General features: G+C 42.9%; 2 protein-coding genes and 1 long non-coding RNA gene across 6 annotated transcripts in view; 2 read left to right on the top strand and 1 right to left on the bottom strand.

Annotated features, from left to right (window-relative positions):
- LOC141762853 (uncharacterized) overlaps positions 1–20,617 on the top strand; it is a 500,458-nt gene that overhangs the window by 53,884 nt on the left and 425,957 nt on the right.
- The window catches only part of LOC141762901 (uncharacterized), a 182,662-nt gene that overhangs the window by 105,155 nt on the left and 56,890 nt on the right, over positions 1–20,617 (bottom strand). The window lies entirely within an intron of this gene.
- LOC141762868 (serine/threonine-protein kinase pim-2-like) lies at positions 11,334–20,581 on the top strand. 4 transcript variants are annotated; one of them, XM_074627004.1, is made up of 15 exons: positions 11,334–11,440; positions 11,574–11,800; positions 12,426–12,524; positions 12,657–12,890; positions 13,874–14,029; positions 14,155–14,322; positions 16,408–16,590; positions 17,292–17,386; positions 17,518–17,565; positions 17,683–17,901; positions 18,132–18,312; positions 18,435–18,608; positions 18,720–19,593; positions 19,709–20,004; positions 20,041–20,581. In XM_074627004.1, the coding sequence occupies exons 2-13, from the start codon at positions 11,587–11,589 to the stop codon at positions 18,809–18,811; spliced, it is 1,863 nt and encodes a 620-aa protein (XP_074483105.1). In that variant the 5' UTR covers positions 11,334–11,440; positions 11,574–11,586; the 3' UTR covers positions 18,812–19,593; positions 19,709–20,004; positions 20,041–20,581. The 4 variants fall into 4 exon arrangements, with proteins under 4 accessions (XP_074483105.1, XP_074483104.1, XP_074483106.1 ...); XM_074627003.1 differs by having other exon boundaries at positions 19,709–20,581; XM_074627005.1 differs by lacking the exon at positions 14,155–14,322 and having other exon boundaries at positions 19,709–20,581.

Below are 20,617 nucleotides of genomic sequence, written 5' to 3'. Positions count from 1 at the left end.
AGCTAAAAGCACAATATCACTCTATATTTCAGCTGCTTGGCAGTAATGTTAGCTGACCAGACAAAGGTCTCTCCATGAATCAATGCTGATCCTAGTGTTGGCTTTTCCTGCTTCAGCCTCCCGACCGCGGCCGGAGGGAACAGGGGAGACACCGGCACCCGGTCGGAGACGATAACGATTCTCTCTGCGGAGCCCCGTCACTTCACAAAACACGGGAAACCTCTGTTGGTCTGGAGGAGCTGCAGCAGTTATTTCTGCAGTAACGTCCACTGTACATTCGCTAGATATTCTCAGAGCTACGAAGTCTTCTGCAGTGTGTAGTGTGCGTGCATGCACGTGAGGTGGAGCGAGCTGAGTGAAGGCAAGCAGAGTAGCAGAGACTCCGGCCCTGGAGACCAAAGCTACGGTCTCCCCCGCGTCCTCCGACCGCGGCCGACACTGCCAACAGACGGGCTTCACTAGATAGAACTTTGTGGTTTTGGTGCTTCCATGTAGTTTGTGTTGGAGTCTGAGTCTGAACAGCGTAGCCACACGCGAGCACGCATGGGAAACACCGACCCGCAATGATTTATAAGAGTGTAAGACGTTACAAACAGTCCCTTTAAGACGTAGGAAACCATCAATTTATCGTTAGTTACTACATTTTCTAATATCAAAATGTTGCTATACTAAAGAAAACACAAATATATATATATATATGCAACAACATTACTAACATAGTTATACAGCTGTCTTTTCATGCACGTGTAGTTCAACTCTAAGCAGCCGCGCAATGCATTCTGGGAGCGTGGCGGCGCGATTCTAAGAACGGAGCGTCACGACCACGGATGTATTAAGAGAAGAGAAGGTCACGACCGGTCTTTTAATACATCCATGGTCACGGGTTTGGTGTCGGGGTATGACGCATGCGCAGTGTGACTGAAGCTGCTGTCCTGCGTTGCGATTGGCTCATTTTTCGGCGAGTACAGAGCAGATCTTACTGCGCATGTGTAGAAGATATGACTCGATGACGCGTGACCCAGTCTCCTTCCATAGGCCTTGTCTCCAGTGTGATCCATCAGTGCAATCAGCAGCACCTGTGGAGAAGAAGAAGAACTTTTTTTTTTCCTAGAGAGAGACGGAAGTAATTTGCGAACGCGGTAGGATTGAAAGATTTGCTGGCGGATTAGCATAAACTGTACTTTGACTGTAACATCATGTCACATAGTTCTGATGGAAATAATGGAAGTGAAATGGAATGGATGTTACCTAAATCTGTGATGCAGAAAAGGGCTGCGAGAGAGAGAGAGCGGATAGCAAGAGAGAGAAGTTGGTCGGATGATAGTGAAGCTGTCAGAGGTAATAATAAAAAATCAAGAACCAGTCACAACGATAGACAGACGGATCAAACACAAGAAGCGGAGTGGAAAGTAATAATTGAATTCAATCAGGATGGCGGACACTACCACCCGATCAAACTTACCAGAGCGATCGAAGAGGAGATTGGGAAAATCTAAATGGCCAGGTTCTTGAACAATAAACGAGTGTTGATACATGCAAACAGCAAACAACAGCAGGAAAAGATCCTCAAAATGACAACACTTAAAGGGGAAAAGATGAAGGCTCATATACCTGGAGCAATGGTAAAGTTGAGAGGAGTAATCTCTGGAGTCCCATTGAGTATGTCTATGGAAGATGTTAAACATGAGATTAAAGGGGGTAAAGTAATTGATGCCATACGGATTAAGAGTAAAAGAGATGGCTCACTGAAGGAAACCCTATCGGTAGTGGTTCAGTTTGAGAAAACCCTCCCAAAATCGGTGCAAATGGGATACATGAACTACAGCGTGAGGGAATACATTCCCAAACCTCTCAGATGTTATGCATGCCAAAGAATGGGGCACACAGCACAGCAGTGTAAAGGAAAGGTAAGGTGTGCGAGATGTGGAGGACAGCATGAGTATGGAAAATGTGATAAGGATGCAAAGGTTAAATGCTGTAACTGCGGAGGTGAGCGTAGTGCTGCGTTTGGAGGATGTGAAGTGCAGAGAGAAGCCAGAGAAGTACAGAGAGTTAAGACAATGCAGAAGCACTAAAGAAAGTAAGGGCGACAGAAACAAACAACAGGAATTCCAGTGAAATGGACCAAAGAAATGCAGCACAAAGGGATGGTAATGCACTAGGAAATCAAGCACAAACCCAAGTCCCAGACAATATGCAAAATGCTCGTGCTCATAAATGTAAAATGAATGATGATTCACTAGTAGTAAACAAAGTGGAATTTGTTGTCTTCATCTGCCACACCATTAATGTTGCAGCTCAGCTAAAAAAGAAAAGTGATAGAATCAAGACCATAGTGGAGGCAGCAGGAAGATTCCTTGATATACGTGATGTAAAAGCAGATCAGATACATGCACTTCTGACAGCAACTGAGGTTGGGGAAAATGGACAGAATGAGGGTTCAAGTTTTAATTATGGTGCTCCACATACTTCAGTGGAATGCGAGAAGCCTGATAGCTAATGGGCAAGAATTTAAAAAGTATGTATATGAATTAGAAGTAGTACCGGATATTATATGTGTGACTATAGGAAGTGATCATTTCCCAGTTCTCACGATAATAAACACAAACGTATGTATACAGGAAGGGAGCACAATTACAAGGTGGTGTTTTGGCAAGGCTGACTGGGAGAAGTTTACAATATGTTGTGAGGAGTCAGCTCACTTGGTAATATTAGAAGGGAGCATAGAGGAATGTACAAGTCAAGTTACAGAACATATACTGAATGCTGCAAAACTAAGTGTACCAAAACGAACAACACAGGGTAGGAAGAAAGTGGTACCTTGGTGGAATGAGGAATGCAGCATAGCTGTTAAAGAACGAAACAAGGCTTTCAGAGCTCTGAGAAAAAACATGTCACAAGAGAATCTCATTGAGGATCAAAGGAAAAGGGCAGTGGCTCGTAGAACAGTCAAATATACCAAAAAGAGGACTTGGAGAGAATTCTGTTCCACCATTGGCAGAGGAGTGAAGATAGGTGATGTCTGGTCCATGTTTAAACAAATGAGTGGGAAAAGGAAGTCAATAAAAATTCCAGCATTGATTGATGGGGAGAGGATGGCAGTATCAGATAAAGAGAAGACGGATGTGTTAGGTAAGGCATTTGCTGCAGTACATAGTGGGGAGCACCTTGATAATATACACAGGCAGCAAAAAGAGCGTGTGCTCAGTGAGAATGAAAACGTGAGAGAGAAGAGAGAGGATGATATGTCAACACTGGATGTGGAATTTACAATGGCAGAGCTCAAAATAGCCTTGACAAATACTGGATATACAGCACCAGGACAAGACCAGTTATGTTATGCCATGTTTAAACAACTACCAGTGGAATCATTTAAGTTAGTGTTGAGACTATTTAATCAAATCTGGACGGAGGGAGTCATACCAAGTTGTTGGAAAATGGCAGTAATATTACCATTCAACAAGCCAGGGAAAGATCCTGCTAATCCTGGTAGTTATAGGCCCATAGCGTTGACATCTCACTTATGCAAATGGATGGAGAAGATAATAGTACGTAGATTAATGTATGTTTTGGAACAGAGAGGGTTAGTGAGTAATGTTCAGTGTGGTTTTAGAAAAGGTCGATCTACAATAGATGCTCTAGTTAGAGTAACTAATCAGGTAGAAAAGACACTCAAAATGAAAGATGTGATGACAATAGTATATTTTGATATAGAAAAAGCATATGATTCTATGTGGAGGGAAGGGCTGCTTATCAAGATAGGTCAAATGGGTATTGGAGGGAGGTTGTATAATTGGGTAATGGACTTTTTAACAGACAGGAAATTTAAAGTCACGGTTGGAACAGAAGTATCTAAGGACTACAATATAGAAAATGGTATCCCCCAGGGGAGTGCAATCAGCCCGGTGTTGTTTAACATAATGATAAATGATATATTTGAAAATTTAGATGGATGCATCAAATCAGCGATATATGCAGACGATGGGGCAATATGGATGAGGGGAAGAAATGTGCCATATGTGATGGAAAATATAAGGAAAGCAATAGGGAAAGTGGAGAAATGGTCATATGAGTGGGGATTCAAAATGTCAACAAATAAAACATGTTATATGATATTTACAAAAAAGAGAAACATTAATACTGAGAATTTCACATTATATGGTCAGTTGATGGAGAGGGTGAATGAATACAAATATCTGGGTCTATGGTTAGACAGTAAATTTACATGGCATGTTCATATAAAACATCTGGAAACAAAATGCAAAAAAGTAATAAATTGACTACGAGCTGTGGCTGGATGTAACTGGGGGGCAGATAAACAGTCATTGATTGACATATATAGGGCGATCATGAGATCAACAATAGATTATGGTTGTATAGTTCATGAAGCAGCAGCAAAGACATCATTACAAAAAGTGGATAGAGTACAGTGTAGAGCATTACGGTTATGTAGCGGAGCTATCAAGTCAACACCCATTAATGCAGTATTAATTGAAGCAGGAGAGACTACACTTGAATTAAGAAGAGAGAAATTAGCTCTAGCATACTGGGTCAGGTTAAAAGGAAGCGGAGAAGAAAATCCTACAAAGGTAACATTACAAAACTGTTGGGAATACTCTAAGTTTCAAGGGTATGGATTTGGATGGACACTGGAAGAAAAAGTGCGGACATATGGATTAGAGGCCTTAGAGTTCACCAGGTCCACACCAATAAGCAGCGTACCCCCCTGGCTGCTCCCAGAAGTTAAAATAGACATGAGTATCATTGAAAAGAAAAGGGAATGGCAAGTAAATGAAGTGGGAGTTAAAACAAGTGTGTACCTAAGGAACAGCTATAATAATGATCTCAAAATATATACAGATGAATCCAAAAATAAACAGGAGTGTGTGGGAGTTGGTATATATATTCCAGAATTTAAAATATCTATTTCCAAAAGAATTTCAAACCAGGTATCAGTGTACACAGCAGAAATAGTGGCAATCATCATTGCAATGCAGTGGGTTGAGGAGGTCAGACCTGACAGAGTGGTGATATGCACGGATTCAAAAGCTGTTTTGGAAAGTATACATTCAACAAAAGCTTTAAGGCAAGATCTAATCATTGAATTGTACTATAGCTTGCTAAGACTACACAGAGGGGGTATAGATGTATTATTCTGTTGGGTTCCAGCACACGAGGGGGTGAAAGGAAATGAGTTTGCAGATAAACTAGCAAAAAGTTCACTGCAAAAAGACATTACAGTACCAGTTTTACTTGGGAAAGGAGAAGGAAAAGCTGTGATTAAAAGGAAAGGAGTTGAGATATGGCAGAAAAGATGGGAGGAGGACCAGAAAGGAAGGAGATATTTCAAAATACAAAAGTCGGTCATAACAAAGACGTATAAAGAAAGGAACAGAAGGGAAGAAATCATCATAACAAGACTCAGACTGGATCACACAGGTCTTAATGGCACTTTGGCTTTAATGGGGAAAGGGAACAGTGACAAGTGTGGGGATTGTGGTGTTAAAGAAAATGTGGAGCATATCCTAATTCAATGTAAAAAGTATGAGGCTGAAAGAAAAAGATCAGAGAGGAGGGACGGGATTGGGATCTGATGGGGATACTGGGAACAGAGGGTGAGGGGGTTGAAGGCACCAGGAAGGCATTATTAATGTTCTTAAGAGACACAGGATTGGTGGATAGAATTTAAGAGTAGGAGTAAAGAGCAAATGACATGATGTTACACACTCTTGTACAGTAGGTGGCGGTATGCACCTTAAAGTTGGTTGCGATCCGCCGAGAGAAGAAGAAGAAGCAGCAGCACCTGTGTTTCTACTATCCAACTCTCATGTTTTTGTCCTTTTGAACTGCTTATACACCCTCCAGTATTTTTCGCACCATGATGTCAAAAAAGAACCAGCAGGCAGCCCGAGGCATCGCAGCAACTGACTGCCATGATTATGCTACTAAGATGGAAGTTTCTACCGAGAACTCCAAAAGAAAAGACCCATTCTCACCGATGAAAGACCCGCCGGCGACTAAAAGGAAGTACATGGGGCACCTGTTCTACCAGGTGATCTAACCCAATTTACTACACTGACTTTTTTTCAATTTTTTCCACATACTATACAATTACTTTTTTTAGACATACTATAATATGACTTTATTTTAACCTGATGGAGAGTCTGACTGACTATAAGGATGTATATATACTGTATTAATACACTGACTATAAGGATGTATATATACTGTATTAATACACTGACTATAAGGATGTATAGATACTGTATTAATACACTGACTATAAGGATGTATATATACTGTATTAATACACTGACTATAAGGATGTATATATACTGTATTAATACACTGACTATAAGGATGTACAGACGTGGACAAAATTGTTGGTACCCTTCCGTTAAAGTTTCATTAGTTTGTTTTTTTAAATGATTCTGTTGAACCATAATTCAAAAGCAATGTCTGATTTTCATTAGTTCATTTTCAGTAATTTTTTATTTATTATTACTTTTGTCAGTTTCAAGTTATTTCAGTGACCATTGTGGGTTTTTCTTTCTTTAACGGAAGGGTACCAACAATTTTGCCTACGTGTGTATACGAGCACACACTCCCAACCCTTACCTTATCTTATTGATGCAAGACATTCCCCAGAGCTAAACTTAACTGTCACAACTTCATGTCTAACCTTAACCCTTGAACCAAGTCTCAACCCAGAAACATTTTTAAATAATTTTATATTTTTTACATAACACAACAAACCCTTTGAAAAACCCTGCCTAAAATGTCCTCACTTCCAAGGTCTAGAACTTTCAAATTTACAGAAGAAGTTCAAGAGCACACACACTTATGGCCGGTTCAGCCTATACGATATCAGCCCCGATTATAGCCCGACGCGGCCGTCGTAGGGTGCCGACTCGGATCGCGAACGATAAATGAGCGCTGTGAGCGACAATCGATCCGTTTTATCTCGTGTAGTGTGTCATAGTACACGACAACTCACGCCGCGTCTGGGACGCCTCATGACGTCCCGACAGACAGTCTAGCATGTTTGATTTTTTTGTTTTTGCCTTCCACGACGTGTTCAGTCACGGCCGTGAATTTGACCGGCTGAGCGCAGACGCACACAGCTGTAAACAGAAGGCTACTTATTATGCAGAATGATGTCATCGGACCTTCAACTGCTGCCGGACCTCGCAGTAGGATATTCAATCTAGGTTGTGTTGGAGTAAAAAACACCACGGCCGTTGCGTCTTTGCGCATTGAGCATCCCGTTGCGCTTCTCCCTGTGAATTATATTTTTATTGTTTTCCCCTGGAGCCCTGTGGGCCCCTTTACATGGTCGGGCCCCTTTACATGGTCGGGCCCCTTTACATGGTCGGGCCTGGGGGCTTGAGCCCCGGTAAGCCGGTATATTAAGACAACGTTGCCGGGAGAGTGTGTATTGTCGGAGCAGTTGACCGACGTGTAGTCTGTCATGTGTCGCTGCCAATTCACGACAAGAATTTATGACTCTCAATCGTCTAATCTGGCATAGTGACCATCGTAACCATAAAAATACCATGTAGTCTGATCCTGGCATTACACTCACGTATAGAGGACCAAGCAAAACATGCTGACTTGATTCAGACGTATTTTGACAAACAAAAATGTAAAGGAGGATGTACACTGTCACGCAACAGCCAAACAATAAATATTCTTCTTCTTCTTTTTCTTCTTTGTCTCCTTTGTCTTCTTCGTCTTCTTCTTCATCTTTTTCTTTTTAGGAAATCTGCCTTCCCTTGCATGAAAATAAACAGAACAATAGGTCCAGTCCTGTTCCAAACTTCCTCAACCAGCTTTGTGGGCTAATAGTCCCGATGGTGGCGCTACAGCAACCGTTTAAAACTTTGAAAATGCATAGCAAATCAGTGGTAACATTTGCAACTTTCACCAAAATGTAGGCCCAAGTGAGCAGAAATTTTCAGATGCTTCGAGCTGGCATTGGCATTTTTAAAAACAGTGGGAACAAGTGCTTAACCCGGAGTGTCCTAATGATGTTTGGCAGGAAGCCGAGTAAAACATTTTATTTTATTTTATTACAAACAAAAAAATCACTTGAACTATGAGCTCAGGACTCAGATGTGTGTGTGTGTGTGTGTGTGTGTTTCAGAGACAGATATCTCCCAGCCAGTGGCGGCTGGTGGATTTTTTTTTGGGTAGGGCCAATCAATTTCAACAAACATCCTAGTACGATTCAATGCAAAAAAAGGTATCAAAAACGCATTACTACTTTGCAGTTACATTTTTATCATTTATTCCAACACTGACATAAGGACATCTTATTCATACAATTCAGTATGTTAATATAACATACGACAGATCATTTATAAAGGAACTTTGCTCTTCTGTCCTTCTGAGTGGCAAAGCTACTAGCGCTACTAGTGCTTGGCTGTTCCATTGTCATGCCGTTAAAATGGGCTGTGAGAGAAGTGGAGAGAAGCGAGAGACGAGAAGACAAGATCACGCGAGAACTGACATGAGCCCTGACGAGAACAGAGAGAGACACACGTGAACGTGCGCGCGCACACCATGGGCCAAATCAGTTTGGCCCCCCCGGAAGTCTTTTTTACGGCGCTGATTGGATGAATTGTATGTCATTCATGCTTGTAATCATATATCTTTAATCAGTGATTGGCTGTACTGCTTATTAGACCCGCCTTCCTTGGGCCAAATCCATTTGGCCCCAGAAAGTGCACGTGCAGCAGAGCAGCTGAGAGGTGCACTAGCAGAGAGTTCAAGGAGGAAAGCAGATATTTGGCGCAGTTATCCTATTTTACAAATATTACGGGTATATTCCATAGGTCAAAAACACACATATTGACAATTTTTAGAATTTTTATAATTTTTATAATTAATAATTTTATAATTTTTTTTTTTTTTTTTTGGTGGCTCAAGGTGGGTGGGGCCAGGCCCCGTGGCCCTCTATTGGCCAGCCGCCACTGCTCCCAGCGCTTTGACGCTGGCTCTCCCCACCTGCCATGGGACCATCCCTACTATGACATCGCCAGGCATCAGATCATTGAAGTGGCAGGTCAGTCCTCCAGTCTCTTCACTCCCATCCCCGCTGTGACATTGATAGTTGACTTTATCTTTTACCACTACTTCTTCAGACTAAAATGTTAATTTGCAGAAGTTGGACTGCTTGTCATGTTTTTTTTAACAGAAGGTAATACAGTGAAAGTAAAAAGGTAATGTTGAATCCCTGTCTGTCTTTCTGTGTGTCTCTAGGTGATGATAACTTTGGCAGGAAGGTGATAGTGTTTAATGCATGCAGGATGCCTCCTCCGCACCAGCTGGACCATCACAAGCTGCTGATGTAAGAACTAAAATCTAAATTATAATATACCTACCATATATATATCTGTCTGATGGTGGTTCACCGAGGTGCGCAGCTGTTTCAGTCTCAGTTGAGTGCTCAGGCCCTGCATGACCTTTGACATGAAGGCAGTCAGGATTTCCTTCACTATGCCGACTCTAGAAAACAACTGGACGTGGTAGGTTCTCCACTACTCCAGCTCTCCAGGCTCACCTTGCTCCCGGTGTCTGATTTGAACCGGGATGCGATGCGCGTCAACCCTCTCGTGAGCCCAACACAAGGTGACCCAAAAGCAGGGTGCACTGGAGCCCGAGGCAGCTGCATAGAGATGTCTCTCTCAGGGCATTCACGGGCCAAATGCAGGCGTAGCACTGTAGGCTGTTGTGGTTAGGTGGTGGGTGATGCCTTTGCGGAAGGGTTGGCCTTTCTGGCTGGACTCTGACTCTCTGAGGGGACCCAGCTTGAGTGGACAGCATCATCTGCTGGACAACCTGATGATCCTCCAGCAGTGCAACGTCGATGGGTGCAGTGTGAGCAGCGTACCTTTTTAGCATCAAAAAGCAGTGCACTGATGCATCGGTCCAGTAACACTCGTCCTAGCAGGAGGGGGGCCGGCCTCTTCAGCCAACTAGTTCTTAGTGAGGCGCATCAATTCAGCCACCTGGGACCGAGCTGGTTGGGCCGGGTCACAGTACCAAGAACGGACGCACTGGACTCGGACTGGCAGACTGCAACCATACTGGGTCATGATTGTGGCCTTTTTGATTTTCTTCTGGATTAATTGAGTCCTGTTTCTCAAGTAGAATGCACTGTGTAGCGATGTCAACCTAAAGCATTATTTTACATTTTGCAGAACATCCTAAATAAATGTGTAGCACCAGACTGAGCCTGTGGGACATCATTCTGTGCACCGCTACAATAACTTCTTCATATTTGTCTAATATAGTTTACTCTTCCTTTGTAAAATGTTCCGCTGTGCCTGCAGATTTGGAAACCGCAACACACATCACAATGGCTTTGTCATAAATAGCTGTATTTACTATAATATAAATAAAACAATTGGTCCCTGGAATTGTTGGTTTAAAAGTGGTTTAAAAGTCAGTTTCCCTCTAACGAGAGTCACAGGGGTAAAAAGTGTATTTCTTTCTTTCTTTATTTTATTTTTTAGAGTGTGACCAGCACCCCCCAGAAGGTGGTACCCTAGGCAACCGCCTATAAGGCCTATGCCTTAAACCATTGTAGGGGATTTTAATATCCATGTTGATGACCCATCAAACCATTATGCCACTGAATTCCTAAACATTACTGATTCTTTCAACCTGGTGCAGCACGTCTCTGGTTCAACTCATAACCGAGAACACGCCCTTGACCTCGTCTTTACTCTGGGCCTGAATATAAACTCCCTCTCATTGATAGAGCTTGTCTCTGACCATAAAGTTAATCTATTGTACTCCTATCTCCAGGCATAAGCAGTCTGTCCATGACCTTTTATGGTATACTATACTATGACTTTTTCATGACATTTGTTATGACATACCATGATACTACATACTATGACTTTTTTGTGAGTTTTTCATGACATAATACACTTTGACTTTTTTGTCATATATTTTTTTTAACTCAAAATGCAGTTAAAAAAACAGTATGTTGATTCTCTGTGGTCTAAAGAAAAGATGAATTAATTGGGTTTAAATTTAATTAAAGTTTATTTTCACGGCTGAGTATTAAAAATCCTTATTTCCTGTTTCAGTGGATGTTAATAACATCAGCTGACAAGTAAACATGGACCCAAACTGTTGCCTAGCAACGTAATTCAGATATATACACATACACAACTTATTCTAAACACACTCATTTGCATATTCCGGAAAGAACTTGGCTGTGATGCCCTTATAACATCATAATGACAACATTCCAACACTCCTTAGAAGCTCAGGACACAGACACAGTTTCACATCTAGACACACTCAGACACATCTTGTTGCTCTGAGAGTTGTGCTGTTAGAAACGTCTTAGAAACGTTATCATTGACAGCCTCAGCAGAAGACACTAACTCTCTCTCTTCTCCAGCTCTTGGAACAAGTTGAGGTAAGTGAAAAATCCAGTCACTCACGTTAATATGACTTATTTAAGAGTAAGCACTAATTCAGACTTAATACCTGGAAATACTTAAAAAAAAATACAATTTCCATTTGTTCCGCTGTGTTTTTCTGATTCGTAGAGCTCCGTCAGAAATGAGTTCAGCGCCTGCAATGAATAGGACTAGGAAGACTAGGAGGCTTCAAAGGAGGACCTGTCCTTACACAAAGACTGACTGGCAGCACAGGACAAAGGTCTCAGAAGATGAATACCCAGACACCTCTCTGCACGATGCCCTTGTGAGACTATTGAAGAGGACAGCCAGAGAAGACGAAGCAGGACTGTCCTCTTCAGTGGACGTTCACAGCGGTAAGCTGATCATGTAAAACTGCTGTTGGGAGTGTATACCATCATCATCTACTGAACACCAGGTTCACACAGAGGTGGAAGTTGATATATAGATAGATAGATAGATAGATAGAATACACTATAAATATGCCAGACTACTACAACTAGCTTAGAAAATATAAAATATGAACATAGAATAACAATATCATACTATAAACAATAGCAAAGTGTGAAAAGAAATGACGAGCTATTCCTTTAAAGGTCCCATAACGGCTCATTTTCAGGTTCATACTTGTATTTTGTGTTTCTAATAGACCATGTTTACATGCTGTAATGTTAAAAAAAAACTTTATTTTTCTCATACTGTCTGCCTGAATATGCCTGTATATTGAGCGTTTTGATAGTTTAACAGTATTTATATAGCACTTAAACCTGCTTTATAATATAAAAGACCTAAAAATTCACTTTTTTACTATATGGGACCTTTAACTGAGATGCAGCAGAGCAGAAAAGACTCATATTTGTCATATTGGAAGTCACAGAATGACGGTCTGTGTTGTCATTTAGTTTGGAGGACTTATTGTCCATGTTAGGTCCTGTGACTGTCAACAAGCTGATGTTCCTCTGTTTTTTTTCTCATCTGTAGAAAACCTCATCTCATCTGCAGAGGACGACAGACGACTGACAGAGACGAAGGACAACAAACTGAACACCGCACAAAATGTGCCCGCACATGTGCAAAGAGGTCAGTAGATAGTGATACATGTCGAGTTTGGCTTTATGTTAAGTGTAAGCACTAATTCAGAGTTAATACCTTGAAATACATTTTTAAAAATTACAATTTCAATTTGTTCCACTGTGTTTTTCTAATTCGTAGAGCTCCCTAGCACATCAGAACCAAGTTCAACGCCTGCAATGGATAGGACTAGGACGACTAGGAGGCTTAAAAGAAGGACCTGTCCTTACACAAAGACTGACTGGCAGCACAGGACAAGGGTCTCTGAAGGTGAACACCCATACACCTCTCTGCACGATGAGCTTGTGAGACTATTGAAGAGGACAGCCAGAGAAGACGAAGCAGGACCGTCCTCTTCAGTGGACGTTCACAGAGGTAAGCTGATCATGTGAAACTTCTGTTGGGATCATTATCTACTGAACACCAGGTTCACACAGAGGTGGAAGTTGATATATAGATAGATAGATAGATAGATGGACAGATAGATAGGTAGATAGATAGATAGACAGATAGACAGACAGACAGACAGATAGATAGATAGATAGATAGATATAATGAATATGTTAGAATACACTATAAATATGCCAGACTACTACAACTAGCTTAGAAAATATAAAATATGAACATAGAATAACAATATCATACTATAAACAATAGCAAAGTGGGAAAAGAAATGATGAGCTATTACTTTAAAGGTCCCATATTGTAGAAAGTGAGATTTTCAGGTCTTTTACATTATAAAGCAGGTTTAAGTGATATATAAATACTCTTATCAAAATGCTCAATATAGGGAGAAATACACACAGCCCGTATTCAGAAATTGTGCGTTTGAAACAAGCCGTCAGGATTTCTGTCCATTTGTGATGTCACAAATCTACAATATTTAGACCATTTCAAAGATTTAAACTTAAACATTATAAATGTATCCCAGTTTATTTCCTGTTGCAGTGTATGTGAATGACATCAGCTGACAGGAAGTAAACATGGACTAAAACTGTTGCTTAGCAACGCAATTCCGTTGCAATTCCATTGAAATGTACTAAAACGGAGCGTTTCAGACAGAAAGTAATTACAGGTATATTCAGTCTGACAGTACGAGGAAAATAATGTGTTTCTTGAACATTACAGCATGTAGACATGTTCTATTAGAAACACAAAATACAAGTTTGAACCTGAAAATGAGCATGATATGGGACCTTTAACTAAGAGAAAGCAGAGCAGAAACAACTCAAATTTGTCATTTTGGAAGTCACAGAATGACGGTCTGTTTTGTCATTTAGTTTGGAGGACTTATTGTCCACGTTAGGTCTTGTGACTGTCAACAAGCTGATGTCCCTCTGTTTTTTTCTCATCTGTAGAAAACCTCATCTCATCTGTGGAGGATGAGAGCAAGAGAGTCGGTAAGAGAAAGCTTACCGACGATGAAGAGAAGAGGAAGCCAGACCTGGACCTGACAGAGACCAGAGACGACAAACTGAGCACCCCACAAAATGTGCCCGCACACGTGCGATTTGGTCAGTAGATAGTGATACATGTCGGGTTTGGCTTTATGTTAAGTGTAAGCACTAATTCAGAGTTAATACCAGGAAATACATTTTAAAAATTACAATTTGTTCCACTGTGTTTTTCTAATTCGTAGAGCTCCCTAGCACGTCAGAACCAAGTTCAGCGCCTGCAATGGATAGGACTAGGACGACTAGGAGGCCTAAAAGGAAGGCATATCCTGACATAAAGACCGTCTGGCAGCACAGGACAAGGGTCTCTGAAGATGAAGCAGGACCGTCCTCTTCAGTGGACGTTCACAGAGGTAAGCTGATCATGTGAAACTGCTGTTGGGAGTGTATACCATCATCATCTACTGAACACCAGGTGGAAGTTGTACTCAGATCTTTCACAGAAATACCCATCAACAGGGTTTTTGGTATCTTGATCTAAATAGACATCAGTTCACCTAAATTACAAAGAAAAACAAATCCTCACTTCCCTCTAGTGGTATCTATTTATGCAGATAGTTTGGGACTTTAACCCTCCAGGTTTTTAAATATCTGTCTATGAGATTTTTGCATTCACCCCAGTGCAACAGAGGTAAACGGTATTCTATTTTGGTGCTCACAGCATCGACAAATGACGTGAAAATTTAAAAGCAACATCTCTTTCCAACAATATTGTCCTGGATGGAATAGATGATCCACTGAACACACCATAGTTTCTATTTCTTTGGTAGAAGGTTGTTCCAATAGAACGTGTTCACAGTGAGGCTCGTGGATTGTCCAGAGTAACAAGGACCCTGTGTTTGGAAATAGATGTTGCCGTTAACTGCTTCAATGCTGTGAGCACCACAAACTAAACTGCATTCCACTCCATTGTATTAGGATGAAGACAGATAGAGTATATCTGCATGGATAGATACCACCAGAGGACAGAGAGAAATAGTAGTTTGAATTGGAGGGTGTATTTTATTTTACTTTGGACAGAGCCAGGCTAACTGTTTCCCCCAGCCTCACGAGTCTTTATGCTAAGTTAGGCTAAGTTAGGCTAAGTTAGGATACATTAGGCTAAATTATGCTAAGTTAGGCTAAATTAGGCTAAGTTAGGCTAAATTAGACTAAGTTAGGCTAAATTAGACTAAGTTAGGCTAAATTAGGCTAAGTTAGGCTAAATTATGCTAAATTATGCTAAGTTAGGCTAAATTAGGCTAAATTAGACTAAGTTAGGCTAAATTAGACTAAGTTAGGCTAAATTAGGCTAAATTAGGCTAAATTAGGCTAAGTTAGACTAAGTTAGGCTAAGTTAGAGTAGCCACAGCTCAACTCCAGCTTCAGAATCAGAATCAGAAATAGTTTATTGATCCCCGGGGGGACGTTGGGGCGTTACAGTTGCTCTTGTATGAACATAAGGAATGTGAGAAAATAGAAATAAAGGAGTATGTAACTTGTAAATTATGTACATAATGCTACAATATAATATATAATATAAACACAATATACAGTATATGTAAAGAAATATAAGTACTAAGATTAAGAATAGAAAATGAGATGGATAGATAGATAGATAGATAGATAGATAGATAGAATACACTATAAATATGACAGACTACTACAACTAGTTTAGAAAATATAAAATATGAACATAGAATAATAATATCATACTATATACAATAGCAAAGTGTGAAAAGAAATGACGAGCTATTCCTTTAACTGAGAGGCAGTGTTATGCTCTGGATTAACAAAAGCGTGGACTCAAATGCAGCACACAACGAGACGTCTTAAGGTATGAACAAAAGAATATTTATTTTAACAAATAAAGGTTCCAGGTAGAACAAGGAGGCGAGTTCAGGAGTGGGCAGGCAGGTTGGAGCAGCCACAGCTGGCAGGTAACAGACCTGAGCACAGAGCAAACAAAAACACGAGATGAGTCCAAGATATCCAAAACGAGAGCAACAGCAAAGACGAGAGCCAAAAATATTAGTGAGCCTGATTTAGGTTACTATACCACTGTGGGGGACGGTACGATCTGGCGACGAGTAGCAGGAACACCGGGGTATATATACTGCAGGTGATGAAGACTGGTAGCAGCTGTTCCAGCCGAGCCCGCCCAGAGGAGGAGGAGGAGAAGGAAGGCCACACCTCCCGACACACTGACACACTAGACACACCAGGGGAAAACACACAAGAGACAAAAGGACAGGGAAACATAGGAAACAAAAGGAACTTCTAGACTAAAGGTAGTGAACATAACAGGCAGCAGGGCAGAAAAGACTCCAATGTGTCATATTGGAAGTCACTGAATGACGGTCTGTGTTGTCATTTAGTTTGGAGGACTTATTGTCCACGTTAGGTCCTGTGACTGTCAACAAGCTGATGTCCCTCTGTTTTTCTTTTCTCATCTGTAGAAAACCGTATCTCATCTGCGGAAGATGAGAGCAAGAGAGGCGGTAAGAGACGCGGTAAGAGAGGCGGTAAGAGAGGCGGTAAGAGAGGCGGTAAGAGAAAGAAGAAGCAGAGACCAGACCTGACAGAGTCCGAGGACGGCAAACTGAACACCGCACACAATTTGCCCGTACGTGTGCAAAGAGGTGAGTGATACATGTCAGGTTTGGCTTTATGTTAAGTGTAAAATTCATATTAGAGCTTAAGCAGAGGCGGATTAAAGTGTTCAGGGGCCCCTGGGCTACTCTTTGTATGCCCCCCCCCAACCTTACTCATCATGCTTTAATGTTACCAGAAAAAAGTCATTTAGTGTCATGTATAAAAGCGTGCTAGTTATATTTCACGGCCCACACGTACACAGTGGGGGAACACTGGCGTATACAACCTCATTGAGACAGCCTTTAATCTAAACCTCGTCATAACTCGTCAATTTAGGGGTTTTCTTTAGTAGATTCTGGTCACGGTGTTCTTTCAGAACTTGTGCTGTTTGTTTTTGTGCTCCGTGATCATATTTTCTTTTTGACATTTTGTCACTATTCTGTCCAGTAGTGACGTATTATTTGAAAACCAAATTGACCTCATGAACCTGGTCACATCATCGGACCAGGCTCATAAGGTCAGCTGATTGGGTACATGTGTCCCTCTTCATTTTTTTTATGTTTCTTGTGGGCCAATAAGGGAAAAGTTTTTTTTTTTTTTTTAATAATTAAAATAATCTGGTCAATATGGGGTCCCTGTAAATAGCAGCGTAGGCCATTCTGTGTATGAATCCACCCCAGAGCTTCAGTAACATGTAGTCAGTGTTCCTCACAACTCTATTAAAACTAAACCTTGTTTGTCTTTTTAGCTGCATTCGAGGACAAATATCAACAGCAAGAGAAGCTCGGCGAAGGAGGGTGTGGATCTGTGTTTGCTGGATATCGCAAAGCAGATCATTTGCCTGTAAGTATTACACACACATGTTTGCACACACACGCACACGCGCACACACACACACACACACACACACACACACACACACACACACACACACAGTATGGACAGGAAGTGCTGACAAAGTTTGTGTCTCGTAGGTTGCCATCAAATACATCCCGAGCGACAATCAGTGCATCAAACACGTGGTGAGTTAAGATGTGCTGTATTCAACACAGCACTCTCTTATTGGATGTATTCTGGATGAATCCTGCTTCTCTGTGGAGCTTCTCTCACTCATCCTCCTCTTTGTTGTGATGTTTCAGGACGAGCATGGGAATACGCTCTCTGTGGAGGTCGCCATCTTGTTGAAACTGGCGGCCAATACAAGTGGCTCAACGGCCTCCTCGGCACCTGTGTCCCTACTGGACTGGTACGATCTGGAACAGGAGCTGATCCTGGTGCTGGAGAGACCAGTCCCCTGCATGGACTTGTTCACGTACATCTGGTCAGAGGGAGGCTTCTTAAAAGAGGAAGAGGCCAAGGTAAGCTGCTGGAGGATCTTGTGTGTGTTTTAAACGTTGTACAGGAACAGGAGGGGATTATTTTGACCATCATTTCTAGTCATTATTGTACATTGTCCTCACCAAAGTAATTACACTTCCACGTTGGCGTCACTTCTCAGACCCGGAGGTAGCCCGCTGAGTAACAGCCATGAAGAAATGTCAAAGCACCCTCCTCTATGATCCTTCATCTCTCTCTTTTTGTTTCTCAGATCATCCTGAAACAGCTGGTTGATGCATTAATTGATCTTGAGGATAAGAGCATCTTTCACCGGGACATCAAGGTGGAAAATATCTTGATCGAGACCGGCTCGGACGTCCCGCGAGTTCGCCTCATTGACTTTGGACTGAGCTGCTTCGTGAAGAGAGGAGCCAATTACCGCGACTACTATGGTAAGATGTCTAGCTTCTACTCCTGCTCTTCACTAACTTACCCATCCGTGACTTTTACGTTTAAAGAAATATCCTCCTCCTCCTCCTCCTCACCGTCTTATCATTATGTCTGTGTACTCTAGGTACCTTTAATTACATCCCTCCGGAGTGGTACAATGGTCAAGGCTACAGTGCCGGCCCGACCACAGCGTGGCAGGTTGGAGTGGTCCTGTTTCATACGCTCCACAGGAACGCATTTTTTGAGACCCTCGCGTTCATCGAAAACGGCATGACGTTCAACGAGAGGATGTCCAAAGGTAACAAAAACATACACAAACATGTCAACAGAAACTAATCTGTTCATTTTAGTTCACTGATGGATCTCTGTAGCCGTCACCTTCATCTTTCTTCTCCTTCTTTCTCTCCAGATTGCAAGGATTTCTTGCAAATGTGTCTGACTGAAGACCCCGAACAGCGCCTGACCCTGGAGCAGCTCAAGCATCACCCATGGCTCAGATAAACCAACCCGGAACACACACGTCCTCGCCATACGATACTCAAGTCTTCCAAGTATTAATGCTGTGTTCTCTTTGACAGGAAGAACGTGAGGAACCGGGGCGGCCAGCCTGTGATAGGCTGGCGAGGTCACCGGCCTGTGATAGGCTGGCACTACAGAGCCGGCCCCATGTGGTTCTGTTTGAACGACGATGGCCTGGCAACCCGGTCACCAGACTGTGATGGCCTGGCGACCCGGTAGCCAGCCTGTGATGGCCTGGTGACCCGGTCGCTAGCCTGTGATGGCCTGGCGACCCGGTCACCAGCCTGTGATGGCCTGGCGACCCGGTAGCCAGCCTGTGATGGCCTGGCGACCCGGTCACCAGCCTGTGATGGCCTGGCGACCCGGTCGCTAGCCTGTGATGGCCTGGCGACCCGGTCGCTAGCCTGTGATGGCCTGGCGACCCGGTCACCAGCCTGTGATGGCCTGGCGACCCGGTCACTAGCCTGTGATGGCCTGGCGACCCGGTAGCCAGCCTGTGATGGCCTGGCGACCCGGTCACTAGCCTGTGATGGCCTGGCGACCCGGTCACCAGCCTGTGATGGCCTTGCGACCCGGTCGCCAACCTGTGATGGCCTGGAGACTGGTCGCCAGCCCGTGATGGCCTGGCGACCCTGGACAGGTCACCAGTGTGTTTGCCTCGCCAGATGGGAGTGGTCCTGTTACAAATGCTCCAAGGGACACATTTTTTTAGACCATCGCGTTCCTCGAATACGGCGTGACGTTCAACAAGAGGATGTCCAAAGGTAACAAAAACATACACAAACATGTCAACAGACACTAATCTGTTCATTTTAGTTCACATTCTGATGGATCTCTGTAGCCGTCACCTTCATCTTTCTTCTCCTTCTTTTTTACCAGATTGCAAGGATTTCTTGCAAATGTGTCTGACTGAAGACCCTGAAAAGCGCCTGACCCTGGAGCAGCTCAAGCATCACCCATTGGCTCAGATAAACCAACCCGGAACACACACGTCCTCGCCATACGATACTCAAGTCTTCCAAGTATTAATGCTGTGTTCTCTTTGACAGGAAGAATGTGAGGAACCGGGGCGGCCAGCCTGTGATAGGCTGGCAAGGTCACCGGCCTGTGATAGGCTGGCACTACAGAGCCGGCCCCATGTGGTCCTGTTTGAACGACGTTGGCCTGGCGACCCGGTTGCCAGCCTGTGATGGCCTGGCGACCCTGGACAGGTCGCCAGACTGTGATGGCCTGGCAACCCGGTCACTGGCCTGTGATGGCCTGGCAACCCGATCACTAGCCTGTGATGGCCTGGCAACCCGGTCACTGGCCTGTGATGGCCTGGCAACCCGGTCACTGGCCTGTGATGGCCTGGCAACCCGATCACCAGCCTGTGATGGCCTGGCGACCCGATCACTAGCCTGTGATGGCCTGGCGACTTTTGCCCAATATCAGCTGGGATCGGCTCCAGCCCCCCCCGCGACCCTGTGATAGGATAAGCGGTTACAGATGATGGATGGTTATTATTCATCGTTTGCCCTTTTTTTGCAGATCCTGTAACACCCCCAGCCGTTCGAGGAGAGGGGATCTCTCTTTGAATTGCCTTTCCCGAGGTTTCTTCCCATTTTCCATCTGGCCTCAGGACTTTGGAGGAGTTTTTCCTCGTCTTCTTAGAGAGCTTGGGCTGGGCAGGTTCTGCTCATATTCCAATTAGCCATTATTTAATGTGATTTTTAATACTCAGCCATGAAAATAAACTTTAATTAAATTAAACCCAATTAATTCATCTTTTCTTTAGACCACAGAGAA

Source organism: Sebastes fasciatus, chromosome 24, assembly GCF_043250625.1.
Source record: "Sebastes fasciatus isolate fSebFas1 chromosome 24, fSebFas1.pri, whole genome shotgun sequence".
NCBI lineage: Eukaryota > Metazoa > Chordata > Actinopteri > Perciformes > Sebastidae > Sebastes > Sebastes fasciatus.
Note: the sequence above shows the minus strand (reverse complement) of the source record. Positions and strands in the feature narration are given on the sequence as shown.

Coding starts and splice junctions, on each gene's coding strand:
- LOC141762868 (XM_074627004.1), top strand. CDS start 11,587: ATGAGTTCAGCGCCTGCAATGAATAGGACTAGGAAGACTAGGAGGCTT. Junction 12,891..13,873: donor TTCAGTGGACGTTCACAGAG/GTAAGCTGATCA, acceptor TCTCATCTGTAG/AAAACCTCATCTCATCTGTG. Junction 16,591..17,291: donor GCCCGTACGTGTGCAAAGAG/GTGAGTGATACA, acceptor TTGTCTTTTTAG/CTGCATTCGAGGACAAATAT.